A 23,845-nucleotide genomic window follows, 5' to 3' on the forward strand; every position below is an offset into this window, starting at 1 on the left:
GTCTTAAGGTTGTCTGTACGTCCAGATGCTAACCGTGCGTCGCCGTTTACATCGGGATATTGCCAATTGATTACAAATTCCATGTATACAGGAGTAACTCTCTCTGCTCACGCATGTAAACGGGTTATTCCGAATGTTTCAGAAACCCAAATAGTGACCTTAACCCGACCATAACCCGATATTTGACAGCTTGTAAACGTAGTCATAGAAATCACTCGCGCCAGACGCTCTATTTGCGTTTGGTGTGTGAACGCAGCAGGTGAGGGCGAGAGAGAGAAAGAGTGCCTGCGAGTGAGAGAGTGAGAGTGAGGTCTGCGGTCTTGGCCATTAGGAGATTTACTTGTTTGTTTTTGTGTAGGTAATACGTTGTCAAATATTTTTAAACTTAAATAAACTACCTATACAAGTAGTTATGTCTCTTTGTATTAATTTGTCCTGTTATTGACGTAATGTGCGTCATTGACAAAATGCGCAACCAGATGTTCGAATAGTTCGAATATTTGTGTGTTTTTTAGAGGGAATATTCGAACGTCATTTTTGAGCAATTTTGACAGCCCTAGATGTGTGTGAGTGCTGGTAGAAGTGTGGGAGAGATGGCTTGTAGAAGGTGTTAGGGGATGGGGTCTAGAGGGCAAGTGGTAGGATGACTGGAGAGGATAAGTTTAGATACTTCTTCCTCGGTTAGTGGAGAGAAGGAGGAGAGAAGGTTATTGGCTGTGGGAGAGGTTGGTCTGGGTTCTTGTGTGTGTGGAGCTGAGAACTGACTGCTGATAGTTGTTTTGTTAGTGAAGAAGTTTGCAAAATCATCAGCAGTTAACGAGGAGGTGGGTGGTGGTGGACAGAGGAGAGAGTTGAATGTCTTGAAGAGTGATCGTGTGTTAGAGGAGCTGTTGATCTTGTTGTGGAAATATGAAGATTTGCGGCATGAACATCAACAGAAAAGGAAGAGAGGAGAGATTGATACATACTGTCTTTTGATTTGCGCCATTTCCTCTCCGCTGCCCTGAGTTTGGTCCGGTGTTCACGAAGAGCCTCAGATAACCAGGGGTTAGAGGGAGTAGCGCGTGCATGCCTGGAGGAGAGAGGGCAGATATTGTCTTCTGGACAAATCCAGGTCTCAGTCAAGCCCAAGATATTAAGAGTAGATTGAGATGCAAAGGCTGGAATAAAGTCAGCTTTATTGACTGCTGACTGACAATTCCATAGACCCACAGAAAGAGAGAGAGAGGTGTGTGTGAGGATGAGAGAATGGGACGCAGATTAGCAGTATTGCGCTGCCTACTTTGTGTGATGAAAGAGCGTTGTCGAGAGACAACAGGAATGTATTGAAAGCACATGTTGAGTAAGGGGAAATAAGATAAAAGTGTGAAAGGAAAGATAGAAGAAGATAATTAAGTGCCTTAAAGGGGGGGTGAAATGCTCATTTTCACTCAATCTCCTGTTAATCTTGAGTACCTATAGAGTAGTATTGCATTCTTCATATCTCCAAAAAGTCTTTAGTTTTATTATATTTATAAAAGAAAGATAGGCTGTACCGAGTCTTTCCGGAAAAAAACGAGCGGCTGAAGGCGGGCCGTGTGGGCGGAGCTAAAGCTGTGCTAACGCGCCGAGCTAACAACACACAGAGACATTTGAAGCAGTTTTACTCACTGCCCGGTTCCAACGCACGACCGCGAACCTTTATCATTGTGACTGCTCGATCCTTAAGCATTAGACGATCTGCAAATCCGTCGATCTGGGCTTTGTTTATAAAACAAGCATCGTCGAAATGCAGGGAACAAACAGTCTTGCACAACCTCCGTTGATGCTCTGAAAAAACTAACTCCATCCACTGGTCCCTTAACGCCGGGTTCTTTGGGAATCTGCGCAGGGTTGTCTTGCCCTGGCAACCAAAAACCCACTTCTTTGGTGACATTGACTTCCCTAAAGCCGAGCATAGCGCTTTGATGGGCGTACTGCTTTCGCTCTCTCGCTCTGGTCTACGGTTGCGCGCGCGCCCGCGTCCTTCCGGAGAAGTGCCCTTAGGACCCGTATAAGGAAATTCCACTACATCTGACGTCACACATGCCCATACTCGAAAAAAACTTTCCGAAACTTGTGACAAACCGGAAGGAGCATTTTTGGAACAGAAATACTCCTTCAAACGTACAATTTAATTTTTGAAACTTTGTCCATGTTTAGCATGGGAATCCAACTCTTTAACAGTGTAAAAAACTCAGTATGCATGAAATAGCATTTCACCACCCTTTTAATGGTGTCCTTGCTCGGTCGCACATGTAGAGTCGATGTTCTTTACCCGAGTCGGTCTTCACACGAGGAGGGTGAACACGAGAGCTGAACGCTTCCGCGACAGCGCGCAAACTACATACATGTTTAATCTTGTGTTGTAAATATTGCGTTTGGGTCCTCACCTCAACTTGCCTCCAGCGGAATCAGTTGTCACATATATATTTAGAAATTGTCATTACTATTAATCTTATTATTGTATTTTTGGAAAATTTGAAAATGGTATACAAGATTTTTTATTTTTTTTTAAAACAAATGAATTCAAAGAGTATATTTTCAAGAACTTGCCATTTTTAAGAACTTTATCGGCTGCATATTGATAAATTTAAAGCCATCGGCATATCAGCTATAGCATGATGAAGGCAGATATAACAAACCGAGTTTATTAATCAACTGCATGAAGTTGCCTGTTGCATAACCCAACATATTTCTAATATGCGTAAAATAATTAAATACTTGCCAAAACAAAATGAAATCGGTACAAAATATGGTTTGTCAGCATATATAAAGTTGATAGCAAAAATAACCTCTGAAGGTTGTCAAGTCTCATTTGTATTTTGTATTATTATTATTATTTTTTTAAATCTTTGTTCCTCGCTTATAATGTTGGCCTGTTGAATGTTAAATTAATCCAATCCATAATTTGATGATGCAGCAATAAACTAGCTAATTTACCTTAATGCATGTGTTTTTTGTGCTTTGCTTATTTAAAACATGATCAAAACAATAATCAATTTTAATAACAAAAGTTCAAATAAGTAGGCAAGTGACAAGTATCGTTATCGGAATTGGCCAATATTTGTTTGTTAAAATCGATATTGTATTGTGCAAAACAACAACAACAACAACAAAATTCCTGTCGGACCATCCATAGTTTTTAACAGAATGTCCTTTCCTTTATCATGGACACTCTTAAAGCTGCAGTCCGTAACTTTTTGGGGTTAAAAATTATCCAAAATAAATTTTTGAGAACATAACCAGCCAGTGTTCAAAACTATCTGCTTGCCTTAGCTCGGTTCAAAACGGTAAGCTTGTAATAATGATTTTAATTCCAGTGGTACTGGTGGATTTCCGCGGGAAATTCGAGCATGTCTTTGTGTCATTACGTCACATCTGTACACATAAAGAAGAGTCTCGGCTAGTAGGCTATGAGTGTGAGGATGGTGGAGGTGGAGATTTATAGCCTTTTCTCACAGCCCTTGATATAATTAAACTTATCAATTTGATGGCGGATCCAGAAAGGTTCAAACGACAATCATTCACGCGTTGTAAAATGCAAAAGACTTCCGACTTCGGAGTGGCTACAGAAAAAAAGAGACTGCAACCGGCCCATGTGAAAACAAGGATAAATATCGGAAAGGCATTAAATGTAGTCACGCAATGCTGATGTTGTTAACATTAACAATTTGAGAACAAAGTATCATTTGCACGGTTTGGCGTGATATGATAAGCGATCGCTAGATTTAATCAGCGCGATTTACGGCAATGCTTTTTTCCCCTTAGTTGGTCAGACTCAGAACAAAAGTGGATGTTATTTGTTCAGACGACATTTTCCGGTGAAAATTCTTATGTTGATCATACTTCCAAAAAGTAGAATCTGTGATTGCGAATGACAGTATCCACACCGGCGCGGTGACTGACAGCTGCACACTCTCCTCAAAACATTGGATTCATCCGCACTGTGCCATGCCGAGGCACAACCCAAGTAAAGTTGATAATTCCGCGAATAACTGCAATTGCAGATTTCGAACAGAGATGGCGACAAAGAGGAAAAACTACGGACTGCAACTTTAAATGTCCTCATTTAAACTCACAGATCCTCATTTTAAACAATTATTCTAATGCGGGACCTCTGTATCCCACATCACTGAATTATGACTGTAGGGGGAAAACCTGCTTATTACTGCTGTTCTTCAGTGCACATTCATAAGGGCTTTGAGACAAAAACTGTAACCAGAAACATTTGCTCTGTTGCCCCAAGTCTCATAACTAACTAACAGTGACACTTCTTAGCCTGCAGTGTGAATGCAGAACAGCACAAACCCACGTCTCGGCTGTCATAAGCCCCATCCCTCCATAATTCTGCCCGCGGCCCGTTTTATCTTTCGGCCCGTATGGACTTTCTGTCCCAGTGCGTGGGCATCGTTCCCACCTCTGCACGTTCTGCCGTGTTTGGGAAGACTGACTGACACGTCGCTAAGCTGCACCTGCCTTTTCTTTCCGCTCGCGGTGGTCTTCGGCGCTGAGAATCTGTTTGGCCGCTGACTCATTGCCAGTGCCGCCCCGTTCCTTTGCCAATCTTGTGATGCGATTGGCTCTTAACATCCTCGGGCCTGAAACGGGTTCCAGCTCTTCTCATCTAACTCTCTCCAGAGAACTTGCTGAGGAGGAGAAGACGGCAAAGTTTATGCACTCGCTGTCAGAGCTCTTCATTTGGGCCTTTGGAGAGATATTGGAATTAGCAACACTTTCAGTCAAAAACATTCATCTCCATCTACAGAAACTCCTAGCTTAAACAGCCTGCCTTGGCTTTTAACAGATTTACTGTATGATTTAGCCGCTTTTACGCCTAGATCTTCAAAACCTACATCACTGAATTAGGCCTTTAGGGGGAAAACCTGCTTGTTGTTGCTGTTACAAGTTTCTTTGTGCTTTGAACATTAATAGAAAATAACCTTGGCTTGCATCTCTCAAGAACGCAATTATGAGAAATACAGTTTTGATTAGATTGCTGGCATTATAAATATCTCAATGTGCCCTAAGGCTTTAATTAGAAGTTTTAATTATAATGTTCGGGGTGTTCCCATTGTAATGAAACCCCCAGCCCCACAGATATTACATTTCACACTTTACATTTCAGAATTCATATTTGTCTTACGACATTGTGTATCAAGTTGAGCTGTGAGCTTTTTCTTAAAGGAAGGGTTCACCAAAAAATGGCAATTATTTAATCATTTACTTGCATCATTTTGTTCAAAATTTTTATGTTATATTTTTTTCTGTGGAACACAAAATAAGACTTTTTGAAGAAAGTGGGCTGTCCTTTTTTTTTTTTTTTTAATGACTGCAGCTGTCAAGCTCCAAAAAGGACCAACAATATCATAAAAGTTGTAAAAGTAAAATTTGCTTTGTGTGACAGAGAAGGCTGAAATGTAAAAATATACTGCATTTCGTTATTCTGTGAAAATGCAAAAAATGACTGGAGAAATTGTGTTATTTAAAGGGATAGTTCGCCCAAAAATGATATTTAACCCATGATTTACTCACCCTCAAGCCGTTCGAGATGCATATTTTTCAGACGAACACATTTTCAGTTATTTTAGAAAATGTCTTAGATCTTTCAGTGGTTATAATGTGAAGCTATGGGGTCCACATTGGGACTTGAACGATGTGGACCCCATAGCTTCACATTATAACCACTGAAAGATCTAAGACATTTTCTAAAATAACTGAAAATGTGTTCGTCTGAAAAAAGATTGACATATGCATCTCGAACGGCTTGAGGGTGAGTAAATCATGGGTTAAATATCATTTTTGGGCGAACTATCCCTTTAAAGACCTCCTGTGGTGTTTATGTCTATGTGGTGTTTTTAATATGCTTTAAGACAAACCATGTGCATAATTAGCAATATAGTGGGTGCATGATGTATATTACAATGTTATGATGAACTATGCCTTTCTCCACTGACGTTCTGAGTTGTTCAAAGCGTTTCTGATGATTGTTAGAAGGCAGACTGAGATGGCGAATTTGCGTATACTAAATGAAGCAAGGGTTTAGAGTTATATTCAAGATATTTTAAGGCATGAAGAAATTTTACATATTTAAATATGTCATTTTGGTAATCAAAGTTGAGTTTTAAGGCATACAATTATTGACAAGGGGACTTTTAAGTCAATAGTGAATAGTGCAATAGTGAAGTTAAAGTAATATATGTAGTCTTGATAAATCTCAGAAGACAAATACGACTTCCAGGATATGAAATTGCTCTGTGTCTCTCTCCAATTTTGTTTAGATGTTTGCACTGGCACAGCCCACATAATAATACCTCATGTGAATTATCCGGTAATCATTGGCTGCGCGTCGAAAGGTCAGCTGCAAACAGGGTCAACTTTGAGCATCGCATTACAATGCTTCACCTGCTTTCAACACGGTGTCAGGGGTGATGCTGAGGCTTCATGCTTCACTCCACACACTTCAACACACTGATACAACACTGACACAAATCACATTAGAAGCCCTCTATAGTTGGGATTAAAGACTATTTATTATTTGGATGTTAGTAATATTTTTTACTTTGAGAAGGAATTAATGTGTTCCTGCCACTTTCCGCAAATAGGACACAAAATGCATCCTGAAAAAATAAAAGAAATAATTCAATGGGGTTTGCGATGTGTTTGACAACTGAATATGCTGGAGTTTGTTTTTGGAGGAGCGAGGAGGATTTTTCTTGAAACCCTCCCAAACAACATGTGCTGATGTAGGGGTTGTTTGATATATTTTTTAGGCTTTCTGACCCCCAAGACTCAAGTAATCTCTGCAATTCTCCATCTGTGATCCTTGGAGAGTCTTTGGCCACTCACACTCTCCTCCTCACCGTGCATTAAGACAATATAGACACACGTCCTCTTCCTGGCAGATTCGTAACATCTTTAGTTGATTATAACTTCTTAATTATTGCCCTGATGGTCAGAAATGGGGGATTTTGTGATGCTCAACAATCTTTTGCTGCACATCAGAACTATATTCTTTGGTTTTACTCATTGTGATGGATGATTAAGGGAATTTGGCCTTTGTGTTTCCTCATATTTAAACTCCTGTGAAACAAGAAGTCATAGCTGGACAATTTCATGTTCCTAGTCACCCTGGTGTGCTAAAAAAAGTAAATATTAATGTTAATATACTTCAGAGAAGATATTTTACTCATAAAAAAATTCTAGGGGTGCCAATAATTGTGGCCAATGTGTTTTGGAGAAAAACATTTATTTTTATAATGTGATATGGATGGATGGATGGATGGATGGATGGATTGATAGATTTTAGTACTTTAAAAATTCACATGACATCAAAGTGTACAGTATTTGTGTAATGTGTCTAAAGTCTAGTGTATGGTTAAACCAAAGATGGTTTCTTATATAAGCCAAGATTTGATGTCACTGTGATTAGTTGTCTGTTTCCTGAGTATTTGCTGTGTGTGATTCAACTCTGTTTTCTCTGGATGTGTGCCATGTTTGTGTTTTCATTGACTTCAAATGTCTATAATTGAGTGTGGTGAACGCAAGCGCAGTCGACCAATCAGGCGCTGTGACTCGGGTCTGTGTGTGTATCAGATGTGTCTCTGCTGGATACAGGAAGTAGAATCCTCACAGCTGGCTCACACACACAGCCCTCTTTGTTAAACACTAATGTAATTAAGGCTATGTGGGACTGCGATGTTGATTCTCCTCCATGGAGGAAAAACAACCGTCCTGAGAGGGTGGGGAGGTGAGACTGATGTGAACAATGCGGGAGGTGTGTTGTTGAATAATTCATCTGCGATTTTCTCATTAATCATTTACACTCTCAGTGGCGTACGCGTGTGTGTGTGTGTGTGTGTGTGCGCGTTTGTTTTGAGCCGACGCGTCGGGGGTCTGTGTGACCTTTCCTTGCTGTCTCTAAGCAGGTGTCTTCGTGTAATCTCCGGGCTCCTCCACCACGGCACGCGTTTCATCCCTCCTTCCCTTCACCTCCTCCCGCTCCCCCTGTGGGCGAGTAATGATTTTCTTAACCTTTTCTCTTGCTTATTAAGGGCCCTGTCAGAATGTTTAAATGCTTATGCTAATCAGGCACGGTTGGAGTCGGACGGGGTGGGGGGGAGACGTTTTCCCAAAACAATTATGGATGGAGAGAGTGTCTTAATCTGGCAGAAGGACAAGGAAGAGTATGTGACGGAGGTGGCAGGTATAAAGAACACGGTCTGATGCTGGTGGTTTTTAAAGGGATAGTCCACTCTAAAAAATATTTGTTTTATATGTATTATCTGTAATTATTTAACCTGCATTGTTATTTTTCAGTAGATACTTACAAAAAGGCCATTTTGGAATTTTTACGCAGCACTATGTATGTTTTTTTGGTTGTTTTAGGAGCAACTCTCAATGTATGTAAAATAGCTATATAAAGATTCTTCAAAAAGTCGCTGTTTCAAGAGAAAAAAACTTTTCACTTTTTTGGTGAAGTACTTCCTTAAAGGAATAGTTCACTTAAAACTGAAAGTTCTATCCTCATTTACTCACCCTCAAGTTGTTTAAACCCTGTATGAGTTTCTTTCTTCTTCTGCTGAACACAAAAGATGATATTTTGAAGAATGTCTGTAATCAGAAAGTTGATGGACCCCATTGACTTCAATAGTATTTCAATGGGGTTCATCAACTGTCTGATTACAGACATCAGAGTTAGAACAATTAGCGTTTGCATTTCGAGGTCTTAGGTTTTCAACCCAGGTTCATTAGAAAAAAGTGTCTGTGGCGACATTTCTGCAAAATGTTTTTGGTTAAAATTTGGTTTGTATGTTTCACAACACTTTCAAAGTTGAATGTCCAGTTAGAGGCGCTAAAAGTATGTTCATTTTATCAGAAACAGGTGAACGTGAATGTGGTTGTTGGTGATTGTACGTTTCGCAGCAGTTAGGAAATTAAATGTCTGGGAAGTGGCACCAAGGTTAAATGGTGTATTGTAATCAAAAATATTGTGCCACCTACACTAAACTCTGCCATAAACCTAACCAATAATGCTAACAAAAGCAAACTTGAGATATAAACGCATTTTCTTAATCAACCGTGCCATTTTAGCTTGCTTCTACAAGTATTTGAGCTCTTTTATCGTGGTTTGTGTTTCATGGGACTCGTATTCGAGTGCTCTGCATCACAAGTGCAATGTTAGTTACCTAACATTTTCTATGTCAGAAAAACCAAATCCATGATTTACCAATCATGCACTATGGTAAGACTGTTTTGAGGTCATAACCTAGTATTGTGCAAGGAACTGCACTAAAATAAGTCTTTATTAATCGATAATCTGACCACTAGTGTTCATTTCAGCTGGTAGGCATAAAGGCTTTTTTTCCAGTGAGCCAATGTTCAGAGTTTTTGATCCATTTTTCTTTTGTGTTAACCTGCCCTTCTGTCTTTTGACCCTTCTTTCTATCTTACTCTATATTCCTCATCACATTCCTGCCCTTTACTTATCGTCCAATTACCATAGTCGTCCTCATCTTCCTGTGACTGATGTCCATCATCTCTGTGTGTGTGTCTGTAGGGGCCGTGCTGCTGGGATGATGTCCTTCTCCCTAACAGGATTCATGGAGTATGTCAGTCACAAGACTGTGATGGCACAATAGCGGTGAGACAGCAACAATTTTGTTATATGATTATATTAATTATTCTATTGCCACTTTCTTGAATAAAAAAAAAACACACCTTAAAACTGGCTGGGAGACCAGCAAAACCAGCCTAAACCAGCTAAAACAGATTGGTTTAAGCGGTTTATTATCCTTCCCCTGGGCCATTTTGACCCGAAACAAATATTATTTAAAAATTGAGAGTTCATCAGAGGGGTCCAAAACCCTACGACTTTTGTCACACTTGAACCACGAATACACACACACACAAAAAAAAAAAGTTTATATATATATATATTTTTTTTGTTTTTTGTTTTGTTTTTTGTTACAGTGTTAGTGTAACTAAAGGCACCAGGGTGGCGGTGCCACCGGCTTGGGCCCGCAATCGCTGCTCGCAGCTATATTTATATATATATATTTAAAAATACTGAAACTTTACCTAAAAAAATATTTTATAATGTCTACAGTGTATCTGAATGCATACTGAAGAGAACTAACTTTAGGACCAAGTGGAAGAGTGCATTTGCTCCAAATAGAGCTATAAGGCTATCTAGTAGCAAGATTCATGAAATAACATGTTATATTTTCTTTTTTTTCCACAAGAGATTGGCAAAGACACCCAATGTAAGATATTTTGAGCTGAATTAAAAGGGTTATGTATGAAATTGTGATTTATTTTGAATTTAAAGGTGCTATAAGCGATCTCACGCGTTTTTTAGGCCAAAACATTTTTTTTCACATACCGCAAACATCTCCTCACTATCCGCTAGCTGCCTGTCCCCTGAACACACTGTAAAAAAACATGGTCTCTGAGGACAGCCCAGGCTCCGCAAACTGCAGCAAAAACAAACTGAGCAACAAACAGAGCAACCCGCAGCACGAAACATAACAAACTGTTCCAGCCAATAACCGACAAGAATGATGTGGGGGTGGGGTTCGGGGGGTTAGTGCGCGGATGAGGAGGAGGGAGGGTCTAGCTAGCCTCCGTTTTGTTTGATAATAATTCAAACATCAACAAGAGGTTACGCCAACCGAAATCGCTTACAGCACCTTTAAGTTGAAAGATTGTGAGGAATGTGCTTAAATTACTAAATTACTAGGATATTTATTTATTATTAATTGATCAAATCTAGTAATTTAAAGGTAAATAAAATGAAAAATAACAAAAAATCTCAAAAGAATTGCATTAAAAAATAGAACAAATATTATCAAAATTAAATAAAATAAGCTTTCTGGACAAAAAAAAAAGTATAATTTTAGGGCTTCGGGTCATTTTGACCCACGAGGGAAAGATATGTTACAAAGTGCGAGGGAAGGATGAGGGTTAAGACAGGAAATTGTGGTGAGAGATGGAGGAAATGGACGTTGCCTTGGCTGGATTCACACCTGAAATTCTCTTATGGTGTCTTGAGTAAATGTGTTTACATCTAGTCCACAATTTTTATCATTACATACAGTAGTAAGTCACTTACATTTGACCAAGCATGCTACATCAGATTGTACTAATATTAGAAAGCCATTTTCAATGAGGCAGAATATTTATTGTGCCTTTTTGTCTGTCTAGTGCTGTAAGTGCTTGTTGCACTAAATTGGTAGCTTTAACTCAGCTGGATCCAGTAATGCTACCCTCATGTTGTAGGGTTGTTTTAGTCTGTTAGTGGGGGTTTGCAGGTCATGATTGCATCTGGTTTGTGTTTCTTGTAGGAGTTTTACCTGAAATGTGCTGCCCACCCCACCGGTGATAAAGACACTTCAGCTGCGCTGGACTTGATAATGCCCAACACACGCAGAGTGCCCTGCATCGCCTGCACCGACATTGTGTGAGTTGCTCTCGGTTTTTCCATGTGTCTCTAAACCCATCATAGAGGTCGAAATGAGTCTCTTAGGCTGCACAGCTAAGAGCCAATCTGACAGTTCATTACAACATTAATCTCAGCGTGTCCCAAACAGGTGTGATGTGATAAACCAACAAACGATAAAAGCTTTTGTCCTAACCAGCCACGATTACAAAACATTTTGTTTTTGCTTGGTTTCTATTAGGGAATCGATTAAAACCTATAAATAAACCCTGAAACCATAAATATATTAACACAATGAATCCCTGAATTAGCGCGGACACAAACACACACACACACACACACACACACACACACACACACACACACACACACACACACACACACACAGAGAAATTGCCAGTAAATTGCTGAAATAATTACAAGGCAATGGCAAGTAGCATATCAGATTAAATGGGAAATGTTTAAGTAGAAAGACAAGAAAGTGCATTTTCTTGTAAAACGGACTCTGGTGATATTTGTTTTATTTACAACTTTGAAATTTTTTTTACGTTTAAAATATTTCATTATTTAAATAATCATTTACATAATATTGGTTTATGGGCATATTTTTAACTTGAAGCTTGCAGATTATTTCGATTGATGCATATTGGAATGTGCCACAGTTATAAATCCCAGTTATTTCTGTTTTGTCTTGTTATTCTGCTTAGCTCTGCCTACAATACAAACTCATCACTGCTTTGAAACTTTGTCAAGCTACAAGCTATTATTGAAAGTAGTTAAACTATAGTCAAAAGTTCCCTTTTGAAAAAGTACTCTTGTGTAAAAGAATATACTTTAGTATACTTTTAAAAGAATACTTATTGTGGAAATAAGACAGGCATTGGGTATTCCCCGTGAATAAAGGCTGGCTGGCAGCTGTGGGCTCCGGGATGGCATCCGGCAGCTAACCTGTGCTGGTGATGGGAACAGTAAGGTGATCATGGGTAGGATTACACGCTCCTTAAGAAGACCTGTTAGTTAATACCTGCAGGCACCAACATTGTGCCTTAAATTGCTGGAAACGGTCTATAGGGACGTCTCGATAGGGTAATTCGACCAGTAGTTGATGGTTTCCCACCATCATTTTATGGGCGGAGGAAACTTCTCACTAGTATCCGACCAGAAGAAGGTCAATGGCCATTCAATGGAGCTTTGGCCCCATTAAGGAGACCTAGACCTCCTGTCTGCTAACTCCTTTGGCAGCATCCAGTTTCTCTCTCAGATGTACTGGCATTGCCTCTCCTCTGATCAAGAGGGACCTGGACGAGAGAAGCCCTTGAGAAGTGTTAAGTCCCTGATATACTTCAAGCGAAATTGTGACGTCATGTGATGTGACGTCATTTCGAACAAAATCAATCCAAAACAAAGTTTCTTTTGGAGTTCGTTTTGGGAGTTGGATACAGCGGTTTCCGGAAAAGTTCGTTCCGGCTGCTAAACACCTTTGTATACATTGGTCCGTCGTGGTCAGATGTCTGCTAGTAAAAACATACTGAAGAGCTGCTTTATGATAGAAATTTAAGTTTTACTTCTGATGAAATGAGACACTGACACTGTTTTTCATGTTTGAAGCTGCTTAAGCAAGATTTAAGCAATCTATTGTATAAAGTTCTAGGCTTTATATAAATAAATGTGACGTGACTTTACTTGAGTGCAGAATTCTGCAGAGCTCATGCAAACACTTAGCATTTATTTTGTTTTTGAGAGAAAAGCGTGCAGCACATATTTACATATTAACCGTCGCTCTCAGCAGACTTGGCGGCATCGGATGTCCGCTTACAGTATATCACTGATCGCATATTTCGAACTTCGTTTTACCCCTAAGCGAAGAACATAAAAGAACTTCGCCGTGAGTATATCAGGCCTTTAAGACCATACAAGGTAGCTTAAACTGTCCTGGCGGTGACAAAAGTCCACTTGTCCTGACCACTTCTCCTGCAGAAGAAACTTGTGGCTGCATATGGCTTTGCAGAAAAAAACCCAGTTTGAGATAGTTACCAGTGATAAGCCAGAGCAATGGTGATGTGGTGATCATTCTAGGCCAAGCCCATGTTGAGCTACCGCCCACTTTAAGTCATGCAGCCCCTGACCAATAAGGAGCTTCCACTCAGCACAGCATTACCAGAATGGTTGTACTAGTGTGGTTTGTGTTCTACTTAACCCATAAAGTCAAGATTAATTTTTTTGACCCACTTAAAGGTGCAGTGTGTGATTTTTAGCGGCATCTAGTGGTGAGGTTACGAATTGCAACCAACAGAAGTTACGGTGGCCGACAGGAAGTGATGTCGTTGTCTGAGTCAGCAGAGAGTAGCCAGTTAAGCAATGAGTTTTCTTTACGAAGATAAATGAAGAAATTATATTTACATAATTATTCAGTTAAACGATATGTTATTGTGAATATTATTGTTACTTGTTCATCATTGTGTCAGTGTTTTATTCGCTGACTTTAGCTAGCTTCCTTGCACGAAGAACAACATAGTGACGAAACACATTTGTCCGTTTAGGGCCACTGTAGAAACATGTCGATGTAAGGGGACCCGCGGTATGTAGATAGAAATGGCTCATTCTAAGGTAATAAAAACAACGGTTCAGTAAGTAAGGTCTTTATACACCACTGAAAAGTTATGTATATGATATTGCATTTATGTCAACAGATCCTCCTAAATATTACACAATGCACCTTTAAGTACTTATGTATATGTCATTTCATAAGTACTTCTCTACCCCTGGTTTCACAAAAATTGCTTAGGCCAGGCCAAGACTAAAATGTATGTTTTTTTTAACTGAAAGCAAATTGCACCGGTGTATCTTAAAGGTATAGTGGAGGATTTTCTTTTTCCGGGTGGATCATCAAGACTATTGGTCCTCCTAGTTGTCAATCATTCTGGTGATATGTTTATGTAAGGCCGTCGTACGTGCTCGTCCCTAGGTAGTTTTCGCTTTCTGCGCATGCGTACTTTCAGGTGTATATGTGTGGTGGGCTACGGTTTCAGCCATTCATTGAAGCACACTGTTCTCACCGGGTTTTTTAAAAATGTCTGAGGGTCGCAAGAGAAAAAGTGTCTACAAATTGTATGACAAGAAGAGAAAGGCCTCTGAAGAAAGAAACAAGACCAGAGTGTTTTTGGGAGAATATTTCACACGCTGGCGTGCGCTAAAAGCACAGGTTGGGCTTGATGAGCACTGATGCCTCAGTCGCGAAGTTTCTACTCGACAGGTAAAGTTTGGCATGCTATTTGGAGAAATCCATTTAAAATCGCTGCTAGTAAAAGTTAATGTAAGCTATGATTAGCGATGTCTGACATAGTGGAAAAAGTGCAAATCTTCTTTTGGAAAGTAGGCTTGTATGAGCCATGCCGACAGCAACTTGTAAACAGAGCTCTCTCCTGCACACGTTTAATAGGCGTTCCCTCTCGGGAGCAGGTAGAGTGTTGCGCATGTGCATTTTTTCAAAAAGAGGAGAGGGCGGTTCTTTTCTAAAATTCGGGAAAATCCTCCACTAAACCTTTAAAATATGTCAGTGCCATTGTTTTGTCTCACGATGCACATCAGTCATGTTTTTTTTCTTTTTTCTAAGGCAAGTTTATAAAAGCTACTTAAATGTCCTAGTTGAACTAAGGCCTAATCCTGGCTCTGTCTGTAAAAGCAGGACTTATTGTTTTTGAAATTTCAATTTACTGTTAGGTTTAAGTGTATGGTAAAATAAAATATACTTTGATGTCATTTCTATTTAAACTTGTCTATCAAGTATTTAAATATAGTTGTAATTATAGTTGCAGTTTAAGTTGCAGTTGAATACATTTAAAATAAAATAGCTTTAAAAGTAATATTAGGCCAAACAATTAATGCTGTTGTTAATAGGCACCTGGTTAGCACGCTGTGTAAGACCAAAGTCCCTTTAAGACACGTCATTTCACTCGGCGGCCATCTTTAAAACGCCTCTCGGTCATGCAAGTGCAGCTCATATCTCTCTGAATGGGGAAACATCAAATTCTCCAAAATTGTTCGCCAAGCTTACGATTAAATATTTGAAAATCACCACTGAAATCTGACAACAACTCTCATAAGTCTCATAAATCTTGTTTCTAAATGCTTGAATTGTGACAAAAAACTGAATTTTTCAGGCTGGATCAAGCTAATGCGCAATCACAGTCTTAAGCGCTCGTCTCAGAACACTGACTGAGTTCTGTGAACTGACTGTGAACACTGCAGTGACGCGATGACTTTACCAGTCAACGATTGGCTCTTTTCTTATGAGGGCGGGACTGATTCCTCCATATTGGGCGTTGCACTTTCTCCCATTCATAATAATAGGAGTGCACCTTCTTTCTGTATATAAAGTCTTAGTATGACTCACTCATAGACCATTAGACTGATCAAATTACAAAGCAACAGACAACAACCAGAAAGGAAAAATAACTGTCTAAACAAGGCAAGTTTGACAGGGCAGTTTGGAGGCTTTCTGATTGATCCAGCAGTCAGAAAAGATGAAATGCCTGCAACATATTGGACAGGTAAACTAAAGATTGATACAAACATTCTGAACGATAAGCTTTCTGTACTCTGCAACCTACGTACACCTCCTGCTGTGCGGCCCTTCAATCAACAGTGGCCATTTTTCCAGAAAGAGTGAGCGCTAAGTGTGTCCTGCCAATGAAGGTCAGCTATTAGCGGGGCGGTCCTGCGTTAGAAGCTCTACCTGCTGCTCTCGCGTGGAGGGCGCTCGAGCGCCTGGAGGAACCAGACAATGAAGCCCAATCACCAACAACCACCATTCAAATCAAGGACTGATTGAAGTAGTGCCGCAATTACCTTCCTGAGTAGAGCTTTGTTTTCCCACCGTCCTCCATTCGACTCTTCTTCCTCCTCACAGATCTCCTCCGTTTGTTTAAAAGGGCATCGACAAGGACGCGGCCAGGCTCTTACAATAGAAGCGGGAGAACCGGGTCAGAGAGGTGGAACATTGTGTTAGCAAGTCGACTTCCAGTCAAGTGAGTCTGGGTTTGCGAGTGAAGGGGGAGGACTGGAGAAATGGAAAGAAAACTACACTGAAGTAACAAGAGTATTTGAGGTTTTCCGAATGTTTTGAACAAGCAACATATCTAAACAAGCTCTCTACCCGCCCCCGTTCTCCCAGCAGCCCTCTCCTCATCAGTGCTCTTCTCCAGGGAATCTCATGAAAACTGTACGGATCATATCGCACACCAAAAACTCAATAGTTTCTCTGGCCTTGACAAGTTTTTCCAGCAATCCATGTTTTCACTGCTATACCGTAGGGGGCGCTGTTACGCATCTTCTGAAATATTACAGCATCTTTGGATCCCAAAACAAGCAAAGAAAAAAGTAAACCAGGAACGAATAGAAGATTGCTTACGCACTAGTAAGCTAACGTGATCATCAGACATTCAACAGCATATAAATCAAAACTGCCTAACGTTACAGAATGAGATGTCGGACCCATAAAGAAGTAACGACTGTGAAGCTTTGAGGTGTTGATGGACGTGATCTACTCAATGTATGTTTTGATCATCGCTCTGAATCCGATACTTTTGACAAAAACCCGATTTTCTCAGATTTTTGTTCGTTTTTTTTAAATTATTTTTTTAATGAAAAATTCAATATTCAAGTATTAATAAAAAAAAAACTGAATGAAGCTAGAATAAAATGTTTTTATGTTTATTTTTTATTGTTGTTTAAAAGCAGAGGCTCTGTTCTTTCTTTTTTGGCCTTAAAAAAATGATGGAGGATGTGTGGATAATCAAGTGAACTTTAGTTGCTTCAATCCAGTAAATGTTCATCTTGAAATATTACATGCATACAATATGAAAGTTATTCTTATGTCAACTTTATAAAGGTCATCAAAGATTTCACATCAAAAAGACATGTGAACCATGACATGAAGGTGGACGTTTTTACTAAAAGTAATTTTACTTTTATAGTATGATGCAAAGCAGTGTAAATGCACCCTGTCAGTGGGATTCATGTCTCTGTGTGTCCTCCAGGACTCCAGTGCTGGTGTTTCAGTGTGCTGAGCGTCACGTGATCTGCCTGGACTGCTTCCACCTGTACTGTGTGACCAGACTCAATGAGCGGCAGTTTATCCAGGAGCCGCTGGTGGGATACTCGCTGCCCTGCGCAGGTAAACACACCATAAGTGTTCATGGACGTGAGCGGCTATTAGTGCGCGCGCGTGTTTCTGTATTTCGTGTGTGTTTGTGTGCATAGGCTGCTGTGTTTGGCAGTGATTGATGGTGGTGTGTTGGTGGCTGCAGTGAAGAAAAGATACTATCAAATTGTTCTCCTTCACTCTCTGACGCACACATTTGCACACACTGGGCCCTCGCCGTGCCCCCGTTGGCCCACCACATCCGTTAACGCCACCCGGTAATGGGGCTCCGGGGAGAAGCATTGACCCCCTATCAGGCAGAACACCCCACCAATCTCTCAAACGCTGTATCTCTCTGTATCTACCGCTGTCTTGCTCTTGCACTCCTTCATTTGTTTCGCTGCCATTCTCCTCCTTTCGTTTTCTCTTTCACTGATATTTTTTTTGTCTGACTCATTTTATGCTCTCAGTACTTACAGTTTTGCTTCGGCTGCATCTGGTAAAGACAGTCAATATCACTTTACAATAAGGTTCCATTTGTTAACATTAGTTCACTACATTAGTGTTAACATGAACTGACAATGAAAAACACTTTTTTATTAATCTTAGTTAAAGGTACTCTATATAACTTTTGGCCCTCGGTTAAAAAAACAAAACTGCGTGCATTTTGCAGAAGAACATTGTTTTGGTTGTGCTTTGACTCTGCATGACTGTGTTGATGAATGTGGTTCTTTCTCATAACTAAAAAAAAGAGAGAGAGATATTATCCCACTGCTCATAAAACATTCACTTCTACGCTTAAGAGTTTAGATGGAAAAGATCTCTAGCTGACTAGCTGAAGACGTTACAGTAGCTTTACCCATTAATAGACGGTACTTCCTTGAAAATAAATTCCAGCACAGCTACAACAACCATAATGAAACGACTCTTCACAATAGATAATGATTTACAGTGAACTCCGTTATAGAGATACATGTGGCAGTGTATCTGTTCAATAAAATATCTTACTCAGCTGAGTAATAAAAACGCCATCTCTGCGTCGCCTTTACAACAAATCGCACACACACACACACACACACACACACACACACACACACACACACACACACACACACACACACACTCAACTAACCTCTGACCTCCCACACCAGACACACGGCAAAGTATCCGGAGCAACTCTTCTCTATTTATGGATATGATGAGACACACGAGTGAGTGACGCAAATGCGCAAATTCTCCACGAATACCATCCCATCAGGTCTAAAATATAAACACTTAATAAGCTTACCATAATGAATCAGGGTAAGACAAAAACATGTTTTGGGAGAAGTATTGATGATGTATAGACTTATTATTTAAAATGTGTTAATTTTGAACATTTATTTATATCATATTTTCTGGCTAGTTTACTTTAGTTTTTATATAATACACCATACTTCACCCAAACTGAATAATTAAAAACAAGTTTAAATGGGTAAATCTTCTTCAAATATTTTTAAGTCTTCATTTTCTTTTCTGACACACTCCAGTTCTTGTTAAAACACACTAGACATGCTTATTCTGTGCATTTTGGGCACTTTTTGTGTGAAATCATATTTATTTTGTCCATCAAAAGTGAATGCACTCACCGATAAAACGCGTGCATGTTTTATACTCGCCGCATCCGCACGAGCGCGAAGGTGTGCGCGGCAAAAATGCCGTCATTGAGGTGTGGGCGGTCGTGCGCGTTGTGTGCGCAAGGGCCGTTTCGCTCGGCTCCGCATCCGAAGATGCACGACTTCGAGCCGAATCTGAAGTCGAGTTTGTGCGTCTAGATTACATGTTGCTTACATTTACAAAATGAGCCTAAAATAGCAGACGTAAGCCTTTAAATAAAAATAAAGGCCCATGTTTTATAAAAATGTTCACGAAACTAAATGAAAATGTTTACAAAATATGTAAGATATCGTTAATTTAGTTGTATAGGCTACGTTCTCATATCCATTTATTTGGTTCTAATGTCACAAGTAATAATCAATCTCAAGGTTTACTGCTTTAGACAACTCTTTTGTAGTGTGGTTTTGGTGAAGTGTCTAAAAAAAAATCACTTGAGTACCTTCCTTACTTCTCACCACTGATTCCTGACGGTTTAGAGGACAATTACTCTGAGTCGCCCCCTGTCGTTTCAAAGAATATAATATAATATTATGTTAATGCATTAACTAATGGGACCTTACTGTAAAGTGTTATCAGACAATCAAACAAAACTGAAAGTGCACAGCTCACATCAGTGCTGGGTAGAGATGGGATTTGTAAGGAATTTAATGATTCACGTTCAGATTCTGGTTACTTGTGAGTAACAGGCAGTCAGTAATTATACTGATTTATAAAAATGCTCCACCCCAAAATAAAAATGTTCTCATCGTTTACTCACCCTCTTGACTTCCCAGAATGATTTCTGAAGGATCATGTGACACTGAAGACTGGAGTAATGATGCTAAAATTTCATTTTGATCACAGGAATAAATTACATTTTACAATACATTATAAATAGAAACAGTTATTTTAAATTGTAAAAATATTTCACAATATTATTATTTTTTTTACTGTATTTTTATTTTTTTTCTAAATAAATGCAGCCTGGATATATAGACAGACATATACATACAGGCATATTTATGTTTAGTGAGTGTTTGTCAGGGTGTTTGTGTGTGTGTGTGTGTGTGTGTGTGTGTGTGTGTGTGTGTGTGTGTGTTTGTGTGTGTGTGTGTGTGTGTGTGTGTACTTGTTCCTGTTGTGACAGCGTGTCTTTGTGGCCATCTATCACTGTGTGTGTGACTGCAGACTGGAGATTGTGTAGAAAGGTCAGACATCAGCCTCAAATGCCATTTCCACTTTTAAACAACTTTCAACAGTCCAGCCAAAACACGCTTGTCCAAAAGGTGCAGATGAAAGAGGCCAGGCACATCCGCGAAATGTGAAGAAATGATCGGCTGCCTCCGATAAACACGATTGCGTGAGCTCAAGAAGATTTTTCTCTGAAAATGAAAGCGGAAGCCAACGCAGCCTTAACCTTCTTTTGAAATGAGCTTTACCATAACACCTTATTACAAGCTGACCTCAAAGGCACAAAATCTCCACTTAACATTTAGACACACACACACACACACACACACACACACACACACACACACACCACACGGCTTCCTGTGCGTCGAAGCATGATGTGAGGTCCATCCTCTCCTGTATCTGAATCATTCGCATTAAGAACAAGTTGAATTTTACAGATGCAAATGTGCTGAAAATTGCAGCAGTAATGCTCCCGTTCTTCATTTTACTAAATCAAGCCATTATTTTGAGTGGGTCACTCTGTGTATCGTGACAAATGGAATTGTCTGTGATCTTTTGAATCAGAAGAGTTAGATGTACTATGTAAACATGTTCTACTGTAATGTTCAGAACTCAAAACCTCCTCCACAGTTCAGAAAATCTGCAAAAATGGCTGTTCAGTTTTATTTTTAACAGTGTCCTCAGTCATCTTATTCTTATTCTTATACATCTTATTTGAGTGTCGCATTTCAACAGATTCTTTTGTGAAATTTTAATTTTTGTTATGTTATACGGGTTTTGCAAAGAGGTTGTTAGTGCCAGCCATTATCAGTTTTAACCTATAATAAACCATATGGACACAAATACATTAAAATGCATTAATAAAAAAGTTTTTTTTTGTGTGTGTGTTTTCAGTGCCCCTGTGAGAAATCATCAATTAATAATTAATACATTTAATTAGTCTATTATTTAAAACATTATAATATAATATAATTAATATAATATGTATGGTTTTTTTGTGTGTCATTTTTGGTAAAGAATGAAAAGACCTGACTATTTTTTATTTTTTTTGCAAACATATTTTTATTGAATTTTACAACACATTTAACAAAAGAACAAACATATTCCTCTTAAATACAAACATAACTTACTCAAATCCCCCCCCCCCCCCCCCCCCCCTCCACACACAGTTGGTAAAAATAAATACAAATAATAATAATAATAATAATAAAATAAAAAAATAAAAAATAAATAAAAATAAAAAATAAATAAATCCTTAAACACACAGTGTTTTATATCATACACTCCTGTTAAGCATTAAGCATTTACTACAACTTCACACTTCTATAGCCTCTTCAATATCTCCTTCTTTAAAAGACCTGACTAATTTTAATCATTTATGAATTTGTATTGTCAATATCATTCTAGCTACCATTTCTACATGGATTGTGAAGCAACAGGTGACATTGCAGAAAGGCTCTTGGCCATTGCAAGTTGACTGAAAGTATAAACAAGGCTTCAGACGTGCACTCCCCCTCGCTCTGCCGCCCGCTTTCTGTTCCAGCGAAATAAAGTGCAACCCGACGCCCCCATTTCTGATATACATCCTCTGATACACAGTAGCAATTTTGCTCTGCTTATTAAAACTTATATATGCGGGTGGGTTTTGAACCCACTCACATCAAAGGCATGAGTCATACCACTTATACTGATATTTGTATATTTATCCATATATGTGCACATTTCATTTTTGATCATTTATTTCAGTCTGGTGTTTTTAAGTGCTAACTTTTACTTTTTATCCTAAAGAGCTAAAGAGATTTGTTGATATAAATTAATGTAATTAAGTGATTTGGCTGTCAAAAATGACAAAAAAAAAATCTGTAAAAAGTATTATAAAAGTAGTCCACATGACTGATATTCCAAGTTTTCAGATGTTGTACAATAGTTTTGTGTGAGGAACAGACTGAAATATTGTGGTCTTGACAGATCTGCACTAGCTCTCCCTTGTGCATCCATGAGAGAAATAACAGTGTCCTATTTGGGAACGAATCATTCACTTGAGTTGGTTCTTTTTAATCATTTGTTCATGTATCAGACCGATCCAACACGCTGTCACTCCCAACATGTCGCACATGGACGCTTGGTTGGGATCACAGGTTACTCCTTTAGCATCATTTCTCGACATGCGATTACTCCCGTGCTTTCACTTGTTTGCCTTATGCGTCCGATCAAGATCATTTAATTCTTTGCATGCATTTGTAAAATGGTTTTATAAAGATTTATTCTGTTATATATATTTTGGAGCACCTAACCCTACCCTAAACCTAACACAAATAAAACGCGTAACAGGCAGATAAAAGTAGTCACTGATACTTGTTGCGAAAACTGACAACTTGTTTTGCATTCCAAGTCTTCTGAAGCCATGATGTCTTTATATGAAGAATAGAGCACACACACACACACACACACAAAAAAAACATGCGGAAAAACGCTTATTTTCAACCCTCGTTCTGGCCTTCTGTCTGAAATGATTAGTTTTTTAGGGGCAGCTCCTTTAAGGCTTGTCGGACACTGTTGTGATTGGCTAACGTCACTGCATAGGAAACAGGATCAGCGCAAGTGTTTTGAAAACATCCTCCATATAAAACCGTAATTTACAGACAAAGCATTGAATGCTTCAACTGTCAACAAATGTTTAATTGTGAACTCTCCATTACACTGTGCCTCATTTACAAAACAATCAGCTGTCAAATTCTCCGAACAAACATATAATCCTCCGATATGATCCATAAAGCGATTAAAAATGAACCATTCACTTGTTCCTGAAGCTGGTATCCTTATGAAATCTCTACAGAAATGAGTAAATGAGCTGTTTAAACAGTATGAGTCAAAGCGAACGTTCCTTTACGCTTCCATATTCTCTTCCATTTGTCCTGTTGTCGACAGACTCTAGCGCATGGATGATGTTATCTGTATACTGTATCAGTGTAGACAGCGTCAGTGATTATAATGAGCTCCATTTGCCTTGACGTGACGCGGCGCTCGCATCCAGTGTAGGCATGTGTACGCCGTTAATCGACTGAACGCCTGTGGGCGGGGCCTATGGTGTGATGATGTATTCGTCGATGTCTTGCTCTGGATGCGGGCATATGCAGATGTATTTGCCCGTGTGACGTCACAGATCCCTCATCAAACGATCAAAATGAGCTGTTTTTGGAGCTTGATTAAATAAATGCTATGGTTATAATGAAGAGGATGTTTTAATCTATGAAACTCGCAGGATGTTTTATTGGTACAAAGACCTCTTATATGTCAAAAGATCATGGCACATTTGATTTATCATGTCATGACCCCTTTTAGGTTTAGTCACTGAAAATGATCCCGCTCTGTGAACACGTGCTGTCATATCTCCTTCAAAAGATACACCCTAACTT

At 39.2% G+C, this 23,845-nt stretch overlaps 1 protein-coding gene across 1 annotated transcript in view; it reads left to right on the forward strand.

The window, feature by feature from the left end:
- Positions 1–23,845, forward strand: part of prkn (parkin RBR E3 ubiquitin protein ligase) — a 153,560-nt gene that overhangs the window by 64,195 nt on the left and 65,520 nt on the right. The window contains exons 5-7 of the mRNA XM_084093279.1: positions 9,578–9,661; positions 11,364–11,479; positions 17,497–17,633. Of these exons, the coding sequence (XP_083949405.1) occupies positions 9,578–9,661; positions 11,364–11,479; positions 17,497–17,633 (337 nt within the window). The remainder of the gene's footprint in view (positions 1–9,577; positions 9,662–11,363; positions 11,480–17,496; positions 17,634–23,845) is intronic.

Source organism: Abramis brama (assembly GCF_963993115.1).
Source record: "Abramis brama genome assembly, chromosome: 19".
NCBI lineage: Eukaryota > Metazoa > Chordata > Actinopteri > Cypriniformes > Leuciscidae > Abramis > Abramis brama.